General features: G+C 39.7%; 2 protein-coding genes across 2 annotated transcripts; both read left to right on the forward strand.

The window, feature by feature from the left end:
• Positions 1 to 258: 258 nt before the first annotated feature.
• On the forward strand, positions 259 to 3,289 carry LOC139937619 (uncharacterized). Its single transcript, XM_071932849.1, has 2 exons — positions 259 to 1,351; positions 2,185 to 3,289. Exons 1-2 carry the CDS (start codon positions 338 to 340, stop codon positions 3,202 to 3,204), a joined length of 2,034 nt encoding a protein of 677 aa, XP_071788950.1. The 5' UTR covers positions 259 to 337; the 3' UTR covers positions 3,205 to 3,289.
• Positions 3,290 to 4,395: 1,106 nt separating this feature from the next.
• LOC139937786 (uncharacterized) lies at positions 4,396 to 13,293 on the forward strand. The gene has a single exon (XM_071933093.1). The coding sequence runs from the start codon at positions 7,568 to 7,570 to the stop codon at positions 9,569 to 9,571; it is 2,004 nt and encodes a 667-aa protein (XP_071789194.1). The 5' UTR covers positions 4,396 to 7,567; the 3' UTR covers positions 9,572 to 13,293.
• The last annotated feature ends 430 nt before the right edge of the window (positions 13,294 to 13,723 follow it).

Genomic DNA, 13,723 nt, shown 5'->3' on the forward strand with positions numbered 1-13,723 from the left:
CTTCGGTATTACTGGCTTTGCTTGGGTTGAACTTGATGGGTTGTTTTGATAAAAATGTTATGGAGGGCTATAAATACATTCAAAGAAAAAAAAATCGTAAATAATTCTGGGAATTTTATATGCAACATTGTGCCTCTGTTTTATAGATTGGCTCTCAACATTATCCGAAACAGAGCCCTCCGTCGATAATATTTCGGGGATTCCCCGTTTAACGTTGCATGGCAACACCTGTTTTACATTGATTTTGAGTGAATTGGCCATTATTGTACTCAGTCAGTTTATGCTGGGCTCACTTATTTTCCGAACGCTGTAGTGTAAGCAGTGGTTTCCAGTTAAAATGACGTCTGGCACGTCTGAAAGGCACTCGACAGTTATTAAAGCCAATGAATATTTTGAATGTGTCGTTAGTGAGTTTTTAAGGTCAAGTTCAAATCAAAATGCCTCAGAGAAAGCCAGATTAGTTAAAGAATGTTTGTGGGAAATGAACGTCATATACATGAGAAAACTTGATACAACAGAAAGGACGGATTGGAGTGACGAATGCAACAGATGTGCCTACGTGTATCGCTTCTTTGCAATACATAGCTATATGGTCTATGAAAGTCTGCAGCTAGCATTAGCGAATGAAGAGCATCTCACAGAAAAATGGAAAGACAAGTCGTCTTTCCGTGTGTGCTGCATCGGTGGTGGGCCTGGATCAGACGCTCTGGGCCTGACCAAGTTTCTACGGGACACCGGACTGGTTTCAACAAACCGTTTGAAGTGCACGATATTTGATCGGTATCAGGAATGGGAGGACACTTGGCACAAGATTAAACAGAGCAATGCCAGCGATGAGTTTCCACTGATGACGTATTTCTCCTGTGACATGACTCGTAGTTATAACGGTCTGAGCATGAATGAGCTGGATAAAAATATTAGGTCGGCTGACATTGTCTCCTTTGTCAAATTTGTCTCCACTGTGGCTGATCGCATCGGCAGCAACAGTGACTGTGGCAACTTACTGCGTGAAGTTTTCCGGGAACTTCAACCAGGCGCTCTGGTGCTTTACATTGACAATCGTAAAAGCGATAGAGATGAAGATTTTAAGAAAATTGCTGCTTTTGGAGAAGTTACAGAAACGCCGTACAAAAGCAATCATGACTTCAGTATGCCCGTGGGGAATCGCTCAGATATATTGACTACATTTGACCGAGTGACTGGAAAAAATCCCTACAATGTATTCAAAGTGTCTGTCATGCTCCTCAGAAAACCATCCGAAGAAAAAACACTGTCCAGATCTACATGTACATCTCCCATTTTCCACACTGAAGCTGATAACGCACCAGAAGCGGAGCCTAACCACACAGAAGCTGAAACGCACTACCACAAGCTGAGCCTATCCACACCGAAGCTGACGAAGCACTACTAGAAGCTGAGCCTATCCACAATGAAGCTCCGCGACCAGCAGCTGAGGTTATCCACACTGAAGCTACTAATGCACTACCAGAAGCGGAGCCTATGCACACAGAAGCTGATAACGCACTACCACAAGCTGAGCCTATGCACACTGAAGCTGACAAAGCACTACTAGAAGCTGAGCCTATCCACACTGAAGCTCCACTACCAGCAGCTGAGCCTATCCACACTGAAGCTACGAACGCACTCCCAGAAGTTGAGCCGACCCACACTGAAGCTGATAACACACTACCAGAAGCTGAGCCTATTCACACTGAAGCTGATAACGCACTACCAGAAGCTGAGCCTATAATCCACACTGAAGCTGATAAAGCACTACCAGAAGCTGAGCCTATGCACACCGAAGCTGACGAAGCACTACTAGAAGCTGAGCCTATCCACCCTGACGCTGATAACGCACTACCCGAAGCCCGGCCTATCCACACTGAAGCTGATAACGCACTACCAGAAGCTGAGCCTATCCACACTGAAGCTGATACCGCACTACCAGAAGCTGAGCCTATCCACACTGAAGCTGATAACGCACTACCAGAAGCTGAGCCTAGGCACACTGAAGCTGATAACACACTACCAGAAGCTGAGCCTATTCACACTGAAGCTGATAACGCACTACCAGAAGCTGAGCCTATAATCCACACTGAAGCTGATAAAGCACTACCAGAAGCTGAGCCTATGTACACCGAAGCTGACGAAGCACTACTAGAAGCTGAGCCTATCCACCCTGACGCTGATAACGCACTACCCGAAGCCCGGCCTATCCACACTGAAGCTGATAACGCACTACCAGAAGCTGAGCCTACGCACACTAAAGCCGATAACGCACTACCAGAAGCTGAGCCTATCCACACTGAAGCCGATAACGCACTACCCGAAGCGCGGCCTATCCACACTGAAGCTGACGAAGCACTACCAGAAGCTGAGCCTATCCACACTGAAGCTGATAACGCACTACCAGAAGCTGAGCCTATTCACACTGAAGCTGATAACGCACTACCAGAAGCTGAGCCTATAATCCACACTGAAGCTGATAAAGCACTACCAGAAGCTGAGCCTATGTACACCGAAGCTGATGAAGCACTACTAGAAGCTGAGCCTATCCACCCTGACGCTGATAACGCACTACCCGAAGCCCGGCCTATCCACACTGAAGCTGATAACGCACTACCAGAAGCTGAGCCTACGCACACTAAAGCCGATAACGCACTACCAGAAGCTGAGCCTATCCACACTGAAGCCGATAACGCACTACCCGAAGCGCGGCCTATCCACACTGAAGCTGACGAAGCACTACCAGAAGCTGAGCCTATCCACACTGAAGCTGATAACGCACTACCAGAAGCTGAGCCTATCCACACTGAAGCTGATAACGCACTACCAGAAGCTGAGCCTATGCACACTGAAGCTGATAACGCACTACCAGAAGCTGAGCCTACGCACACTGAAGCCGATAACGCACTACCAGAAGCTGAGCCTATCCACACTGAAGCCGATAACGCACTACCCGAAGCGCGGCCTATCCACACTGAAGCTGACGAAGCACTACCAGAAGCTGAGCCTATCCACACTGAAGCTGATAACGCACTACCAGAAGCTGAGCCTATCCACACTGAAGCTGATAACGCACTACCAGAAGTTGAGCCTATCCACACTGAATCAGACGTCCAGCCCCAAGACACAGGTCAAGTCTCAATGCCTCTGAAACTAAGATCCAAAGTCAATCCATCTGCGCGCTTTACTCCTTATTGATGAAGTCACTGAGAGATAAAAACAGGTAAGAAGCAAAGTGTTTCTTCATCAATACAAATGTCAAAATTCGTTTTAAAATTATAGATGTAGCCGTGTTACTTATTTTATTTATCATTTTTATTTATCATAAAATGATAATGTTTAATGTTTAGGCCGTATCCGGTTTGCACATTGTTGCATGACCCAATGCGTATAATCAGCGCATAGATTTTGGGTGAAATCAGAGTCCATGCTTAACTAACACGGAATCATACGGTTCACAGCTATAACAAGCGGCCTAGTTCTGCTATGGCCCCTTTGGAAACTACGGCTTCGGCTTTGGATTCGGCTTCAGGCTCCGTCCTTCGGCGTCTGAAGCCCTGAGTGCGTACGCAAAGAACGCGCAATATTTTCAAAACAACCGCGGGGTCAAGCTAGCCTGAGCCGAGTCCAAAGCCACAGCCGTGGTTTCGAAAAGAGCATAATGTGAATTATATAACTGACATACAGATCCTTGTCATTTTTGATTGGTGGAACTTACTTCACGTGACATTCACTATTACTCCCATCCGCACCGGCGATCAAAAAGACCAATTCGCCCATGGGGAATAGCATTTCCCATTCAACAGTTAGGATCATCCTTGTTCCCAATGTTTTTGAGCAGTACAGTGCCGCCGTGCCTCTGCTAAAACAAAGGAGCACCTGTTGTAATCCGATTGTTATTAAATTTGTGCATTGTTGCCGCTACGCAGCGCTATACGATTTACAATTGAAATCAAATACAATTTGTTCCGAACCAGTAATTTGTGTGATTTTTCATTAAGTTATACTTTTAAAATACATCAAATGACAAGGATCTATATGTCAGTTATATAAAACAAATATTGAGTGGCTTTAATTCGTGGAATGGAAGGAATATTATCGCTCGGTACAATTTGGACTGTTCCATTTAACGAGGCGAAGCCGAGTGAAATGGAACAGTCAAAATTTTACCTTGAGATAATATTCCTCCCATTCCACTCTGAGCCACTCAATATTTGTATACTATACCGACGTGTCATTGGCGGCTTGATTTCTTTTTTAATCGTACTATAGGTTTCCCAAGATGCATTGTGGTTTATTTTTAAGATGGCGTTTGAGCATTATGGCTAATGGCAGATAGCTATGGCTCACGACTGTTGCTATGGTACTCAAGGCATGACGAGATGTATTTATAGCCAGTAGCCGTAGTAGCCACCAATACGATCACGGCCTAAGACTAAAACCATAAATAACTGTAAAGCCATTATTTTTTTAAATATTCTCTGACGCATGTTTCTTAAACTTTGTATATTTTGGTAAAGTGTCTATATATAGCTTTTTTTTTTTTTTTTTTTAATTGGTTGGTGTGTATTTGTATCTGTAGAGCGGTAGGCTATAGCCAGACATGTTTTGACTCTTGACCTTTACATATTTTTAGCTATGTTATAACGCTGGTTACACCATACGGTGTTCTTATTGTAAATAATATTATGAGCAGAAGATTAAAGGAACACGTTGCCTTGGATCGGCCGAGTTGGTCTACGAAAAGCGTTTGAAACTGTTTGTTATGAAATGCATGGTTAGAAAGATGTTTTTTAGCTGTCGTGCGTTTCCCTGACAACGGGATTTCCCACTCTTCACCTGTGTGATTGTGGCAATGCATCTAATGAACCTAGACTCCAGCTCAAGTAATTTTGGTTTGTGTTCTTTTTGAAGGTGACATTATTATTATTATTATAATGAGCATGCAAGCGTTGCAGGAAATGCAGGAAATGCTGGATGGGGTATAAACACAGGGGCTTGGACACTGTGATGGCAACACTATTACTGATTCACAATCTATTATTTACGTATTCGAATCCGTTATTACGGATTCACAATCCGTTGCGGAGTAGTGGATCATGAATCTGTTCAGTGATCACGAATTCGTTATTTACCTTCTTGAATGGCGTATAACAGATTGTGAACACCACTATTACTGATTCACAATCTGTTATTTACGTATTCGAATCCGTTATTACGGATTCACAATCCGTTATGGAGTATTGGATTATGAATCTGTTCAGTGATCACGAATTCGTTATTTACCACTTTGAATCCGTATAACGGATTGTGAACACCACTATTACTGATTCACAATCTGTTATTTACGTATTCGAATCCATTATTACGGAATCACAATCCGTTATGGAGTATTGGATTATGAATCTGTTCAGTGATCACGAATTCGTTATTTACCACTTTGAATACGTATAACGGATTGTGAACACCACTATTACTGATTCACAATCTGTTATTTACGTATTCGAATCCGTTATTACGGATTCACAATCCGTTATGGAGTATTGGATTATGAATCTGTTCAGTGATCACGAATCCGTTCTTTACCACTTTGAATCCGTTTAACGGATTGTGAACACGCTATAACGGGTTGTAGATCTGCAATAAGGGTATGGAATCCGGAAGTAACGGATTGTACTTAACAAAAAATTGTTGGCTTTTGTAGATTTAGATCTGAAATTTTTAAATGATCAAGATTGCCGTGTAAATCTGTTAAAATCTGATAAAAAGAAAAAAAAAAGTGTGGTAGTACTTTAACAAAATGGTTCCCAAAGGGCAAAATATTGGTAGCCCTATGCGCACGATTTTTAATATCAAATCATTCATAAAAATCAATCACCATTAATAATTTAGAATGAATAAGACCGAGCCATTTGATGTAGTCATTATAATTGAAATAATCAAGAATATTAATGAGACAATTTATAATTAATATATCCCTCGACGAGCTGTGTTTTTAACAAATCGACGTTTCCATCAGTATGCTCTGTCATTTTTCAAGACATTTAAAAAAAAAAGTGCCTTTATATTCAGTACATTCCTAAGTTGAATTCAGTGCGCAATAATTGTCTATATTATTATCTAGCAAACACTGGGCCCACTCGACCAACCTGCGCATGCATGAAGAACTCCTCGCACTGTTTGCATAGAACATAAAACAAAAATGCTAAGCCTTTTTGCAGCTTATATTTTCAAGATGTTTAGTTTATATTCTCGTGTTAAACTTATTTTATTAATTGAGTGTATTTAATTTGATATTTTTTATTAAATTCATTTATATTATCAATTTTATTTGTTTTAATCTAGTTGTGAGGTAATTTAGTTGTCAGTAGTTTTAGTCCCTTTCAGATATTCTATTTAACCTGGTGTTTTAATTATTTAGAAAATTGTTTTGCTATTGCTGTGAAAGCTTATAATACCTCCGATGAATTATAACACTGAGTTATTGAAACTAACAACTATATCACAACTGTAGCATAAAACCTTTTATTTGTAAATTTTTGAATTCCATGAAAGAGAGTTGTATATTTTGGAGGAAGTTTTAGCATTAATGTGATAAAATGTTCATTAACGGCTTTTCTTGAAATAAGCTATTACAAAATCATGTCTGAAATATTTTCTACACAATTTTGACCTCAAAGAAAAGTTGTAAAAAGGCAGGGTATACTTTTATTAATCACTGTCAAAGACCATCTTCACTTGGTGTATATGTATAAAATAAGAAACCTGTGCAAATTTGTCATTGTCATAGGCCCCTTTCTTTTGCCCTTCATTTTTTTATTTTTTATTTTTTTTATCACTATTTTGGTGAGTGTGAAATATTTGGTAATGTGACACGTGTTAGAAGTATGTTTCAACTAATTTCTAGCACGGAATGAATAAACTGAATATTGTGAATGGAATATTAAATCTAAATAATTATTGTCAATCAATAGTGTGCACCATCCCAGAAACAATCCCCCAATCATTTCCCGAGTGTTACTTTCTTGGCATTTCATTTCAATAATAGAAGAACAGACGGTATTATTGTTTGATGTAGTATTTAATTTAGGCCTGTCTCATTGCATTATCCACAACCTTTTTGATTTCAGTGTGTTCCTATAATATTTTATTAAATTATTTTACATTGAAATCAGACGATCCATTATCACCCAGTATGGCAGTTGCGTATTAAGAGTCAAACCTTCCATATTACTGGCTTTGCTTGGGTTAAATTTGGGTTGTTTTGACAAAAATGTTATGGAGGGCTATAAATACGTTCAAAGAAAAAAAAATCGTAAATAATTCTGGGAAATTTATATATATATGCAACATTGTGGCCCTGTGTTTAGAGATTTTGGCTTTTAACATTTTCCGAAACAGCGCCCTCCGTCGATAATATTTCGGGGATTCCCCGTTTAACGTTGCAACACCTATTTTTACATTGATTTTGAGTGAATTGGCCATTATTATACTCAGTCAGTTTATGCTGGGCTCACTTATTTTCCGAACGCTGTAGTGTAAGCAGTGGTTTCCAGTTAAAATGACGTCTGTAAATGGTGATGTTTTTCGTTTAAATAATGACAGGCACTCGACAGTTATTAAAGCCAATGAATATTTTGAAAGTGTTGTAAGTGAGTTTTTAAGATCAAGTTCAGAGCAGAATGCCTCCGTGAAGACCAGATTAAAGTCATGTATGATGGCTATCACCAACCTGTACATGAAAAAACTTGATACCACAGAAAGGACGGATTGGAGTGACGATTGCTACAGATGTGCCTACGTGTATCGCTTCTTTGCAGTACATAGCTATATTGTCTATCAAAGTCTGCAGCTAGCATTAGCAATCGAGGAGCATCTCACAGAAATATGGAAATACAAGCCGTGTTTCCGTGTGTGTTGCATCGGTGGAGGACCCGGATCAGACGCTCTGGGCCTGACCAAGTTTCTACGGGACACCGGACTGGTTTCAACAAACCGTTTGGAGTGCACGATATTTGATCGGTATCGGGAATGGGAGGACACTTGGAAAAAGATTACACAGAGCAATGCCAGCGATGAGTTTCCACTGATGACGTATTTCTCCTGTGACATGACCCGTAGTTATAACGGTCTGAGCATGAATGAGCTGGATAAAATTAGGTCGGCTGACATTGTCTCCTTTGTCAAATTTTTCTCCACTGTGGCTAATCGCATCGGCAGCAACAATGACTGTGGCAACTTACTGCGTGAAGTTTTCCGGGAACTCAAACCAGGCGCTCTGGTGCTTTACATTGACAATCGTTATGGCGATAGAGATGAAGATTTTAAGAAAATTGCTGCTTTTGGAGGAGTTACAGAAACGCTGTACAAAAACGTTCTGCCGTTCCGTATGCCCACGGCGATTCGGTCAGACATATTGACTGAGTTTGACCGCATAACTGGGAAAAATCCCAACGATCCATTCACAGTGTCTTTTATGCTCCTCAGAAAACCATCCGAAGAAAAAAGACTGTCCATATCTACATTTACATCCCCCATTGTCCACACTGAAGCTAATAACGCACTACCACAAGCTGAGCTTATCCACACCGAAGCTGACGAAGCACTACTAGAAGCTGAGCCTATCCACAATGAAGCTCCACTACCAGCAGCTGAGGTTATCCACACTGAAGCTACTAATGCACTACCAGAAGCTGAGCCTAACCACACAGAAGCTGATAACGCACTACCAGAAGCTGAGCCTATCCACACTGAAGCCGATAACGCACTACCCGAAGCGCGGCCTATCCACACTGAAGCTGACGAAGCACTACCAGAAGCTGAGCCTATGCACACTGAAGCTGATAACGCACTACTAGCAGCTGAGCCTATCCACACTGAAGCCGATAACGCACTACCCGAAGCGCGGCCTATCCACACTGAAGCTGACGAAGCACTACCAGAAGCTGAGCCTATCCACACTGAAGCTGATACCGCACTACCAGAAGCTGAGCCTATCCACACTGAAGCTGATAATGCACTACCAGAAGCTGAGCCTATGCACACTGAAGCTGATAACGCTCTACCAGAAGCTGAGCCTACGCACACTGAAGCCGATAACGCACTACCAGAAGCTGAGCCTATCCACACTGAAGCCGATAACGCACTACCCGAAGCGCGGCCTATACACACTGAAGCTGACGAAGCACTACCAGAAGCTGAGCCTATCCACACTGAAGCTGATAACGCACTACCAGAAGCTGAGCCTATCCACACTGAAGCTGATAACGCACTACCAGAAGCTGAGCCTATGCATACTGAAGCTGATAACGCACTACCAGAAGCTGAGCCTACGCACACTGAAGCCGATAACGCACTACCAGAAGCTGAGCCTATCCACACTGAAGCTGATAACGCACTACCAGAAGCTGAGCCTATCCACACTGAAGCTGATAACGCACTACCAGAAGTTGAGCCTATCCACACTGAATCAGACGTCCAGCCCCAAGACACAGGTCAAGTCTCAATGCCTCTGAAACTAAGATCCAAAGTCAATCCATCTGCGCGCTTTACTCCTTATCGATGAAGTCACTGAGAGATAAAAACAGGTAAGAAGCAAAGTGTTTCTTCATCAATACAAATGTCAAAATTCGTTTTAAAATTATAGAGGTAGCCGTGTTACTTATTTTATTTATCATTTTTATTTATCATAAAATGATAATGTTTAATGTTTAGGCCGTATCCGGTTTGCACATTGTTGCATGACCCAATGCGTATAATCAGCGCATAGATTTTGGGTGAAATCAGAGTCCATGCTTAACTAACACGGAATCATACGGTTCACAGCTATAACAAGCGGCCTAGTTCTGCTATGGCCCCTTTGGAAACTACGGCTTCGGCTTTGGATTCGGCTTCAGGCTCCGTCCTTCGGCGTCTGAAGCCCTGAGCGCGTACGCAAAGAACGCGCAATATTTTCAAAACAACCGCGGGGTCAAGCTAGCCTGAGCCGAGTCTAAAGCCACAGCCGTGGTTTCGAAAAGAGCATAATGTGAATTATATAACTGACATACAGATCCTTGTCATTTTTGATTGGTGGAACTTACTTCACGTGACATTCACTATTACTCCCATCCGCACCGGCGATCAAAAAGACCAATTCGCCCATGGGGAATAGCATTTCCCATTCAACAGTTAGGATCATCCTTGTTCCCAATGTTTTTGAGCAGTACAGTGTCGCCGTGCCTCTGCTAAAACAAAGGAGCACCTGTTGTAATCCGATTGTTATTAAATTTGTGCATTGTTGCCGCTACGCGGCGCTATACGATTTACAATTGAAATCAAATACAATTTGTTCCGAACCAGTAATTTGTGTGATTTTTCATTAAGTTATACTTTTAAAATACATCAAATGACAAGGATCTATATGTCAGTTATATAAAACAAATATTGAGTGGCTTTAATTCGTGGAATGGAAGGAATATTATCGCTCGGTACAATTTGGACTGTTCCATTTAACGAGGCGAAGCCGAGTGAAATGGAACAGTCAAAATTTTACCTTGAGATAATATTCCTCCCATTCCACTCTGAGCCACTCAATATTTGTATACTATACCGACGTGTCATTGGCGGCTTGATTTCTTTTTTAATCGTACTATAGGTTTCCCAAGATGCATTGTGGTTTATTTTTAAGATGGCGTTTGAGCATTATGGCTAATGGCAGATAGCTATGGCTCACGACTGTTGCTATGGTACTCAAGGCATGACGAGATGTATTCATAGCCAGTAGCCGTAGTAGCCACCAATACGATCACGGCCTAAGACTAAAACCATAAATAACTGTAAAGCCATTATTTTTTTAAATATTCTCTGACGCATGTTTCTTAAACTTTGTATATTTTGGTAAAGTGTCTATATATAGTTTTTTTTTTTTTTAATTGGTTGGTGTGTATTTGTATCTGTAGAGCGGTAGGCTATAGCCAGACATGTTTTGACTCTTGACCTTTACATATTTTTAGCTATGTTTTTAACGCTGGTTACACCATACGGTGTTCTTATTGTAAATAATATTATGAGCAGAAGATTAAAGGAACACGTTGCCTTGGATCGGCCGAGTTGGTCTACGAAAAGCGTTTGAAACTGTTTGTTATGAAATGCATGGTTAGAAAGATGTTTTTTAACTGTCGTGCGTTTCTTCACCTGTGTGATTGTGGCAATGCATCTAATGAACCTAGACTCCAGCTCAAGTAATTTTGGTTTGTGTTCTTTTTGAAGGTGACATTATTATTATTATTATAATGAGCATGCAAGCGTTGCAGGAAATGCTGGATGGGCTTGTGCTGTGTATGTTATTTTACTTTTAGTTACAACTCCGTGGTTACATCGGGGTATAAACACAGGGGCTTGGACACTGTGATGGCTCCACTATTACCGATTCACAATCTGTTATTTACGTATTCGAATCCGTTATTACGGATTCACAATCCGTTGCGGAGTAGTGGATCATGAATCTGTTCAGTGATCACGAATTCGTTATTTACCTTCTTGAATGGCGTATAACAGATTGTGAACACCACTATTACTGATTCACAATCTGTTATTTACGTATTCGAATCCGTTATTACGGATTCACAATCCGATATGGAGTATTGGATTATGAATCTGTTCAGTGATCACGAATTCGTTATTTACCACTTTGAATCCGTATAACGGATTGTGAACACCACTATTACTGATTAACAATCTGTTATTTACGTATTCGAATCCGTTATTACGGATTCACAATCCGTTATGGAGTATTGGATTATGAATCTGTTCAGTGATCACGAATCCGTTCTTTACCACTTTGAATCCGTTCAACGGATTGTGAACACGCTATAACGGGTTGTAGACCTGCAATAAGGGTATGGAATCCGGAAGTAACGGATTGTACTAAACAAAAAATTGTTGGCTTTTGTAGATTTAGATCTGAAATTTTTAAATGATCAAGATTGCCGTGTAAATCTGTTAAAATCTGATACAAAAAAAAAAAAAAAAGTGTGGTAGTACTTTAACAAAATGGTTCCCAAAGGGTGTGGCAATATATTGGTAGCCCTATGCGCACGATTTTTAATATCAAATCATTCATAAAAATCAATCACCATTAATAATTTAGAATGAATAAGACCGAGCCATTTGATGTAGTCATTATAATTGAAATAATCAAGAATATTAATGAGACAATTTATAATTAATATATCCCTCGACGAGCTGTGTTTTTAACAAATCGACGTTTCCATCAGTATGCTCTGTCATTTTTCAAGACATTTAAAAAAAAAGTGCCTTTATATTCAGTACATTCCTAAGTTGAATTCAGTGCGCAATAATTGTCTATATTATTATCTAACAAACACTGGGCCCACTCGACCAACCTGCGCATGCATGAAGAACTCCTCGCACTGTTTGCATAGAACATAAAACAAAAATGCCAAGCCTTTTTGCAGCTTATATTTTCAAGATGTTTAGTTTATATTCTCGTGTTAAACTTATTTTATTAATTGAGTGTATTTAATTTGATATTTTTTATTAAATTCATTTAAATTATCAATTTTATTTGTTTTAATCTAGTTGTGAGGTAATTTAGTTGTCAGTAGTTTTAGTCCCTTTCAGATATTCTATTTAACCTGGTGTTTTAATTATTTAGCAAATTGTTTTGCTATTGCTGTGAAAGCTTATAATACCTCCGATGAGTTATAACACTGAGTTATTGAAACTAACAACTATATCACAACTGTAGCATAAAACCTTTTATTTGTAAACTTTTGAATTCCATGAAAAAGAGTTGTATATTTTGGAGGAAGTTTTAGCATTAATGTGATAAAATGTTCATTAACGGCTGTTCTTGAAATAAGCTATTACAAAATCATGTCTGAAATATTTTCTACACAATTTTGACCTCAAAGAAAAGTTGTAAAAAGGCAGGGTATACTTTTATTAATCACTGTCAAAGACCATCTTCACTTGGTGTATATGTATAAAATAAGAAACCTGTGCAAATTTGTCATTGTCATAGGCCCCTTTCTTTTGCCCTTCATTTTTTTATTTTTTATTTTTTTTATCACTATTTTGGTGAGTGTGAAATATTTGGTAATGTGACAAGTGTTGAAAGTATATTTCAACTAATTTCTAGCACGGAATGAATAAACTGAATATTGTGAATGAATTATTAAATCTAAATAATTATTGTCAATCAATAGTGTGCACCATCTCAGAAACAATCCCCCAATCATTTCCCGAGGGTTACTTTCTTGGCATTTCATTTCAATAATAGAAGAACAGACGGTATTATTGTTTGATGTAGTATTTAATTTAGGCCTGTCTCATCGCATTATCCACAACCTTTTTAATTTCAGTACGTTCCTATAATATTTTATTAAATTATTTTACATTGAAATCAGATGATCCATTATCACTCAGTATGGCAGTTGCGTATTAAGAATCAAACCTTCCATATTACTGGCTTTGCTTGGGTTAAATTTGGATTGTTTTGATAAAAATGTTATGGAGGGCTATAAATACATTCAAAGAAAAAAAATCGTAAATAGTTCTGGGAAATTTATATATATATGCAACATTGTGGCCCTGTGTTTAGAGATTGGCTTTTAATATTATCCGAAACAGCGCCCTCCGTCGATAATATTTCGGGGATTCCCCGTTTAACGTTGCAACACCTATTTTTACATTGATTTTGAGTGAGTTGGCC

The sequence above is a fragment of the Asterias amurensis genome, chromosome 5 (genome assembly GCF_032118995.1).
Source record: "Asterias amurensis chromosome 5, ASM3211899v1".
NCBI classification, from domain to species: Eukaryota; Metazoa; Echinodermata; class Asteroidea; order Forcipulatida; family Asteriidae; genus Asterias; species Asterias amurensis.

Bases quoted from the DNA above. Each gene is read 5' to 3' on its own strand.
- LOC139937786 (XM_071933093.1), top strand. From the start codon at position 7,568: ATGACGTCTGTAAATGGTGATGTTTTTCGTTTAAATAATGACAGGCAC.
- LOC139937619 (XM_071932849.1), top strand. From the start codon at position 338: ATGACGTCTGGCACGTCTGAAAGGCACTCGACAGTTATTAAAGCCAAT. The intron at 1,352-2,184 runs GCTGAAACGCAC...ATCCACCCTGAC, and splicing joins CGGAGCCTAACCACACAGAA to GCTGATAACGCACTACCCGA.